Source organism: Venturia canescens, chromosome 2, assembly GCF_019457755.1.
Source record: "Venturia canescens isolate UGA chromosome 2, ASM1945775v1, whole genome shotgun sequence".
Taxonomy (NCBI): Eukaryota; Metazoa; Arthropoda; class Insecta; order Hymenoptera; family Ichneumonidae; genus Venturia; species Venturia canescens.
In genome coordinates this window covers 11017859-11026528 of record NC_057422.1, presented here as the reverse complement: position 1 = coordinate 11026528, position 8670 = coordinate 11017859, and the positions used below count along the sequence as shown (strand labels likewise).

The window sequence follows — 8670 nt, the reverse complement described above, 5'->3', positions numbered from 1 at the left end:
CCTTCTCTGCGAGAGATCTAATGTTCTAGCTGACTCAAACAACGAATTTTCATTTTTTCCTTCTCGTTCTACGAGTTTCATTATTGCATTGTACCGCCCCTTCGACTCCTAACATTTTTCATATACCGTTTTGTTCCAGTCGGAATGCTTTATTGTTTGTTTGTTATAAAACCATTATTAACGGCTTGCAACGTTCAGCCGCATTCCAGAGCTACAGTTTTTATTAATTGTCAGTGTCAGTTATAGAAACATGCTGAAAATCGTTGAACAGTAAAATTTTGCCGCTCTCACGTTGCCAAAGTCGTTTAATAAATGAAAAGTCTCCTCTTGGAACTTGAGTGGTTTTCAGCCACTGTGAATGAGTTTACTTTGAAGCACCATTTTCATAAACGACGACCTTCTATCTGCATCAGACCACCATTTTTTTTCAATGCTTTCGAAGTGGATATGTTTGACATCGTCAATTCGTACTTAACCGTTTCAACTGATTAATAGCCAACGTTCGGAATATAATTTCCCTGAGGGTCACATAAAATTTTGACATCGAATTCAAAACTCTTATTACAACGAGCAAATATATTGGTCGTTAACGTTACGTAATGATAATTCATTGATCTGTCTGAAAAGCTTTTCCAGAATTTTCGTCGTTATTCAACTTCACACCACGTTTTGACGTATCGATATTTCTTAACCCCACAAATACCTTCACCACTTTCAACGAGTAAAAAATGTCGATTTTTCATTGGAGTCCGATAAAAAAAAACCTCAAGGACGTTGAAAAACGGACAGAATTTTCCAAAGTCCCGGATACTTTTGTACCAAGAAATTACGTTCGACAACGTAAACGCAAGCTGTATAATAATTTGTTAGTATTGCTTGGTGGGTTGTGGGCACTTACAGTATCTCACAATATGGACACTTCTGACACAGAAACGAGAATTAAGCTCAGGTACGTTGTGGTTCGTATTTGCAGACACTCGAATGTCGAAGAAAAAAGAATGAAATTATTAATCGTTATTTTACACAGTGTGTGTTTTTATCTCTCTTTCTAACCTGACACATTTCAAAATCATCGAGTATCATAAAATATCAAAGACGATTGGCTAGAGCACGTGTACATATGAAACATTTCATCTCTCGTATTTTTCATTTCTCGAGTTACCTATTTCCGTTTACGAGCGATCGTGCAATAACTCAATCAGTAAGATAGAATAAATAGAATACCTAGAAAATTATTATTACGATTTCTCATAAACAAACTGTATTCCAATAACGAATCGAAAAAACGAAAAATCCTTCGTTCGAAATAAAATGGAAAACGAGAGTTTTGACATTCGAGGGTCAAACACCGCAGGTAGTTGGTGGTATGCTTACAAAAACATGGTTGTTTGATTAACAAAAATATTCTCGGAACGAGTGGATAAAAGATAAAATGAATAGAATACCTAGAAAATTATTATTGCGAATTCCCATAAGCAAACTGTATTCCAATAACGAATCGAAAAAACGAAAAATCCTTCATTCGAAGTAAATGGAAAACGAGAGTTTTGACATTCGAGGGTCAAACAGCCACGAGCAGTTGGTGGTACGATTACAAAAACATGGTTGTTTGATTAACAGAAATATCCTCGGAGCTAGTGGCCTATTTGTGAGTCACCTAGTAGCAGTTCCCTTGATAATCTGGAAGTTGAATTTGCACTACTCGATAATACTCGGGGCGATGGGAATGAGCGTGACTCCATTTTTTTACTACGTGAGAAATCTGACGGTATTGTCAGTGGTGATTTGCCTGCGGATGATTTTCGTGGCGCTGTTTGACGTCAGCGCAATGATGTACATTGTCCGATTGGCTCGAATCTGTTCGAAGATTGCGGGTAACGCGTTATTCAATGAGATTCTAGCGTCGCGCGGTTTTACAGCGATATTTGGTTGTACAGCAAACGTAGTATCATCGGCGTGGCATCAATATGTCGAAGAATCTGAGACAAAAGAAAGCATCGTCGAAGCTTGTGGCTCAAATTATTGTCCACGAAAATTATCGCGTCGATCTCGACTGGCGAGCACTTTGAGTGCTGGACAAAGCACGATATTCGTCGCGGTTACGATCATAGTAGCCCTTTCAGGAATTATTTTAATAGCGATGTACCTGAAGCCACTGTCCAGTCTGGGCGACTCGGATTTCTCAGACGAGCCTCGAACTTCGAGTCCGTATCACGTTCTCAAACAAATCACCAAACCAAAAGCCAAAGAACTAGCGATATTGGTGACCAGCTGCACTTTTATGAACGGATTTACCGAAGATTTTGTTCGCACATATGTCAACTGTTCGTTCCCCGATAAATACAGTTTTCTCATAACGAGCTTGAAGGAATTTACAATAATGTTTGCAGCCATAAGTTGTTTGACGATCGTTGACTTCACAGGATTCTATTGGCTCTACGGATTGGCTTGTTTCTTTCAAACGCTCACTTTTTTCAGCCTCTTACTGTGGAATTCCAGTCTCCTCGAATCCCAATTCTCCTACCTCATCGTCTATTATGTGCTGTGCACTAGCCTCAGCGTAGAGACTTCAGTGCTGCAACTTTTGGTGATCCAAACATTGGGCGATGAGGAAGTATCGTCGTGGTGTTTCTACTATGCGTTAACCGACGTTGCTTACGTCATACGTCTGATTCCGGAGAATTTTATTTGCATCGGTGTCGAATTATGGATTGCAACTGCAGTTAGTTCAATTGCGATAGTAACCACGGTCGCTTATTCTCACGGATTTGAAGACAAGAAGAAAGTTGATCTCAACGAGCCTTGCTCGCTGGTCATCAAAACTTCGAAACGAACTCTCGCTAAAAGTCCTGCATACAATTTGAACATTATCGTCGAAAAGCCCGAGGATATTCAGAAAATCGGAACGTTTATGGAACGAAAGTACACACTTGCGACAAGGTTTCTCGTTCCACCGACCGATGACGTCGTTTTTCCCGAAATACTGCCAAGCCACGATGACGTAGATGAAGATTTCGGCTAGAACGGTGAACTGAGAGGAACAAAGGAATGTGTATCCTCGTGTACGAAGAAATAGAATGATTCTTTATTCATAGGATGAAATAATGAGAGCCGATGCGATCATTCGTAATTACACGTTCATTTTTTGTTCGTTTTCTTCTTTTTTTTTTTTTTTTTTTTTCATTCGAATACTAAAGTGAGGAGTCAAAGTCTTCGTGCATCAGACGAATTTTTTAGGCATCATCGCCGTTATAATTCACACACAAATGATAAATCGACAATCTTATTACGACTGGTCAAGGAATTACGTAGGTTAAGGAATAAAATCATATCATGAAGTCACGGTCGCGGAACTCGCCGTCGCCGTCGCATTTCCAGTCGTCGTCGCACCAGAATTCGGCACATTTGGTGGCGCGTAAGGACTTCCACACAATTGATCAGCTATACGTCCACCTTCGCGCAAACCACTGAGGAATGCTCCGTGTACTGTTGCAGGATAATTTCGTATCGTGTGTTCCCCTGAAAACCAATCAATGCACACGCGTTTTTTGCGTCATTTCATTGTGCAAACATCCTGTAAATATTCAACATTTTAATCCTCAAATATAGAGAAATACCCATTCCATTTTATTCGATTTTTATTTGATGGAACTGCAATCGTTCGGATTTCAGTGTAACCTCCCGGAATAAAAAAAATATTCATTCGAAGGGGACAAATTTTGCCATAATTAAGAGAATCGAAACGAATTTTATGCTCCATGGAAATTCGAAAAGTGACTTCAAGTCATTTTTAAAATTGGAATCAAAGTTTTTTTTTAATCAGATTCATCCGAATTGTGGTGGAAAAAACTCTCTTTCAAAACAACTCTCAGATGATATTTTTTTGCAAACATAAAAAATGCCGAACGTAACAAAACGGTCAAACTCATCTTGATATTTTATTTGTCAGAATTAGCCCGTTTTTCACGTGTTTACTGCATTTGCATTCGAGGTGTTTAATAGGATAATTAAATTACTATCCCAGGTTATTTGTTCTTCTTTACAATGGAGAAGGGTTCTGTTTAATTCAAGTGAAATACGGTCGAACAATGCTCACAAGAGCTTCGTCATGATTCTTCATTCCCATGATTTTCACGTAGATTTTTCAGATTGATCAGCTTAAATGGAAATAAAAAGTGTGCTGTTCGAAACAAAAGTATTCACCGGCAAAGAACAATCTCGGCTGAGGTGGCGTAGTTCCTGGGGGTTGATTAGGTGGCGCTGGTGGAGCTACCGGAGCTGCTAGGAGATCGTAATCACTTCCGGAACTTCCTACCGCCACAAAACTGTAAGATCCTCGAGCCCAAGGATCCGCCCGCCATCTTGTTACGACACTTTCCCGCGGTTGCGGTACTACCTGATTGCCGAAAATTCCCTGCCGAGGAGAGACGTGAATTTGAGAAAGGAACTAACGACGACACTTTGCCCCGGTTAAATCGCTTTAGTGGAGAATAGTTTTCAGACATTTTGCTGCGGACATTTTGGTGGAGGGGAGCTAAATGAGAGGAAAGAGAGAGAGAGAGAGCGGAAGAAGGAGAAGATTAAAGGCTGTTTCTTACTTTGAGCACTGCAATGCAACGGCCAACAATAACGTCGTCGCTAACATTTTCCATGACGCAGGCTGCTTCGCCAGCAACAAGCGCCAGTAGCACAGGTGCCTTGTACAAATTCCAGAACAAGAAGAGCTCGCCCCGAGAGGCAGTTGTACTACCGACATGTCCGAACAAATTGGCAGTCGGGTCCCAAAAAATACGCTCGAAGCACAATACAACCTTTGAAGAAATAAGCATTGTGATGGTTATTCTCATGAGCATTAAAACTCTTTCGACGAAAACGACTGTTGTTTGCAAATATCATGCTTGTCAAGCTCCATCAAACATAAAAGAAAGAGAAAAGCTAGTCGAAAGATGAAAGTTTTTCGAGAAGCTTTCATCATGGTATAAATGCAATGTCGGACCTTGTTAAGATTGCCGAAGCCAAGTCGCTGAATTGCTTGGGCTTTCCAGTCTGGAAGCGGAGGATTGAATGCCACCGCGGAGGGTGGCGCAGACGCTTTAAGTACTCCCAAAGGAAGTGTCACGAGAACTGCATCAGCCTTATGGACAGTCGGATTGGCGTGGGGACTGCGAGAAGGTGCGGCCCACACTTCCACTCCGTTGACGCCGTAACGCACCGCTCTTGCTGCGACATTCAATCGGATGTCCAATCCCTCGGAGAGTGAGACCGGGACGCACGAGTAGCCATTACGCACTGAAACGAAAATAAGAGAAAAAACTACTGTCACAACGGTATTGAAATTTGACAAGCATTCGAATTCCAACTGCTTTATAAATGCACAAAATTTAGTATTCTGCAGAAAGATTGATAGCTGAACAATCGACGGAATGGATTTTTTTTACAAAAACACTGCAGTAAGAAGCTCGCGCATGGAGTTGAGATCGAAAAGGAAGATTGAAAATTGAAATGAGCACCCGAAGAATAACATCGCGGTTCTTAAAGGCAGCCGAAGAGAGTGACTAATTGCGAAGCATTTCAGTATTTCTCTGGGTTATTAAGAATAAATTCTTTCGTATTTTCTGAGGTGTAAAATTATCTACAAAGTTGTCGTGTTTTTTTTATTTTTATTTTTATTTTTATTTTATTTTTTTTATTTTCAGTATCTATTTCATTTTTAACAACTCGCAAGGCGAGCTTTTACATCGTTTCCGCGTTCCGTGATGGTGAGGTTATATCGTAATAATTATGGGCATGCATCACTGCTCACCGGCTAATTATGTTGATAGCGGCTGCTCGACGCTACCAGGCAAATTCTGCTGGAAGTCGGCGGAAACTCATTTCGTTGATTAAAATTTATACGCACAATATGTCGGGTTGAAAGTGTATCGTAATTCAAATTAGCACATTTGGTAATGGGTATCGGTGCCTTTGAGCGAACTCGTCGCGTGGTTACAGCAAGTTCAGTCTCGGGAATGAAAGCCCTACGTCAATACGAGCTCCAGAGACTTATATAAACTGGCAATTTTACATCCATTCGTGCGGATGTTATTAGATGGTTGCACGTTCAAGGTGTATTCAAATAATAATTTCGGCATATGTGCACAAAATTTATACCAAAAATATTTCAAGGTGGCACACTGCGAGTGCGCATATCTAAATCCTTTCCTAGCTTATTCGAATAACCGTGACCTGAATTTCGAGTTTTTCAGAACAGAGAAATATTCAAGTTCCACTCTTAAAGCGAGAGTGCGACGCTGGTTGAACGCTGCGGACCTCTTCGTTGCTCCGTAAAATAATGTTTGTCAGGGGTGCTGAGTCTGAAATAATTTTGAATGAAAGGAATATGAGAGGGCCGACAGGTTCCGAAAGTGAATGCTGCTCTCCATCGAAATTTTCACACTCGCATACCGAACACCCTCTAGCATGTTCTCTCACTCTCTTCAATCATCCTCGCCTGCTTGTTTAGGCCACGACATCCCCATCGTTTTGCTAACGCCCATCGTGTGCCCAAAGCCGAGCGACACCAGCCAATTAAAACGACGTTAACGACACCCTTTGCGTTTACGCACGTCGGCACTTCATTTTTCGCAATTTATTTCAATTGGCTGTTTTGCTCGGGGCAACGCGAGTGACATGTGTGCGTTTCTTGTGGAGTAACTTTGTTACGTTTGCCAATGTTATTATTATTGAATGGCGGCCATCGATGTACAAATTCGTGAACATTCGTCTACGAAATAATTTGTGATGCATTCAACATCGCGAAGAAATTTCGCAAATATGCATTTACAATAAAAACTCAGGAGAATGCTGCCAAGGGTTAAAGCATTAGGAGGGATCGTCTGTTGAAAAGTTTGTCTGATTCTTGTTACAAGTTATCGGTAAAATGGAAGTTAAGTGTGAGGCTTCGAGAACACGGATTGGAAACTCATTGGGAGACATTCATGGGAAGGGTCACATGGAGTGCTCCCAGTGTCAGTCTTCTGGTCCTCCGTGTTCGGTTCTTCCTTCCACCTAGTCAGGTTTCGATGAGCTAGAAGGAGTCGGGGCATGCAGTAAAGGGTGATCCGGGCGGTAGCGTACCTATCGCGAAATGTGCCACCCTTTCCTTGTGTTTGATCTTCGCTCGGAGTATATTTTGATGCTGAGTCGAACAATTTGTATGCCACGGTGGTTTTCAATTTACATTTAAATTGGTTGCTTATGGCGTTCTGTCGCTCGACGGGAGTTGGACCGAAGCGCGCATCGGTACGTTAGAGGAACAGTCAAATACTGAAACATCCGCGAGTGGCACAGAGAGCACTCGCGAGGTTCAACGGACCCGGACCGCTCGGTTTCTGTATGCATATACGTATTCTCCTACCAGACACCATTCTCGTAGTGTGGCTGGTTCGTTCCACTAGTTCAATGGATAACTTACAGTTTCCTGCTCACTCATCGGTAGAAAGAACAGCTTTGTGCGACGAGGAATAAGGAAGAGTTGGAGCGAACGAGGGCGCCCAGAGAGATGCATCGCGACGAGCATCGGTGCTGAACGGGCTGGCGTATCGCAGGGGTTATTCGTGTTTCACGTTCCAAATATAATACATTGGCCGGAGTGGAAAAAAACGACGAATAAATGCTCATCACGTAGCCGAAAACGCATAAAAATTTCGTCCAATGAATGATAATGGTACCTACAATGTTGCAGCGGTAATATTTAATTAGGGATGCTAAATTAGTGAGCGAGTATCGGGAAGGAAGAAAAACACGGGCAAAGATGTTGAGAGAGGTATAAAACGATACAAAGTGGACGCGAGATATAGGGATTGAAGGGAGGGAGTAATGCGAGTGTATATAAAGTGTATACATTGTGATGATACAAACAGGCTTACAAGCTCCGAGTGGCGAGCGGCATCGTTCGCCACAACGATAATTGTCAAATATGTCGCAGAAGTATTGCTGGCTTCGCAATTGCGCCGATCGGCGCAGCAGGTTAAGTGGATTAGACGAGACAAGAAGAAACGAGAATGAAACAGGCAATAAGATATTTGAATACGCAGGGCCGGTAGAATAAATCGTTTCCCTGCAAACGAGCAGAGAGCTACACAAGAAATGCATTTGCAGCGTGCTCGCATGCGGAGGAGGGGGATCTCAAAGGGCCGGGGGAAGGAGAGCTACATCGGGATTTTGTATTCGCACAGTATTCTGGTACTGTTGATGGTAGTGTTATAGCGGTATGACGGGATGGTGGGGCAGTCCGAAACGATCCGATGAGGCGAATGCTGCTGGTAGGAAAGAAGGCCTGTGTTAGCTCGATTGCTGGCCTCGCTGTGCTGGCCGAGCTAACGCAGGGAGGCCTACAGACTTTCCCTATCGAGCCGGCTATCTACCACCACTACCACCGTTCTCGTAATATATAGGCCGTATCTCAAGCCCGCAAATTGCCTTTTTAAACACAACAAGACAGCCATGCCCTCTTTCAATTTACGCCACGGCCTCTTTCACCGAGAGAAGCCTCCATTGCGCTTTCTCGCCGACCCTCACTACGCGACTCCACCTTCGCTAACCCACCAAAAAATTACATGTACATGTACACTCACCGGATCCTCCAAACACGCGGGACTCGCCAACTTGCTCTGTGTTCTCATAAACGGA

At 42.5% G+C, this 8670-nt stretch overlaps 1 protein-coding gene across 1 annotated transcript in view; it reads right to left on the bottom strand.

Annotated features, from left to right (window-relative positions):
- Positions 1 to 3063: 3063 nt before the first annotated feature.
- The window catches only part of Su(var)3-3 (lysine-specific histone demethylase Su(var)3-3), a 171571-nt gene continuing 165964 nt past the window's right edge, over positions 3064 to 8670 (bottom strand). Inside the window, exons 10-13 of the mRNA XM_043410870.1 lie at positions 4997 to 5289; positions 4599 to 4811; positions 4204 to 4414; positions 3064 to 3519 (exon numbers count right to left, since the gene is read on the bottom strand). Coding sequence (XP_043266805.1) covers positions 3332 to 3519; positions 4204 to 4414; positions 4599 to 4811; positions 4997 to 5289 — 905 coding nt within the window. The 3' untranslated portion in view covers positions 3064 to 3331. The remainder of the gene's footprint in view (positions 3520 to 4203; positions 4415 to 4598; positions 4812 to 4996; positions 5290 to 8670) is intronic.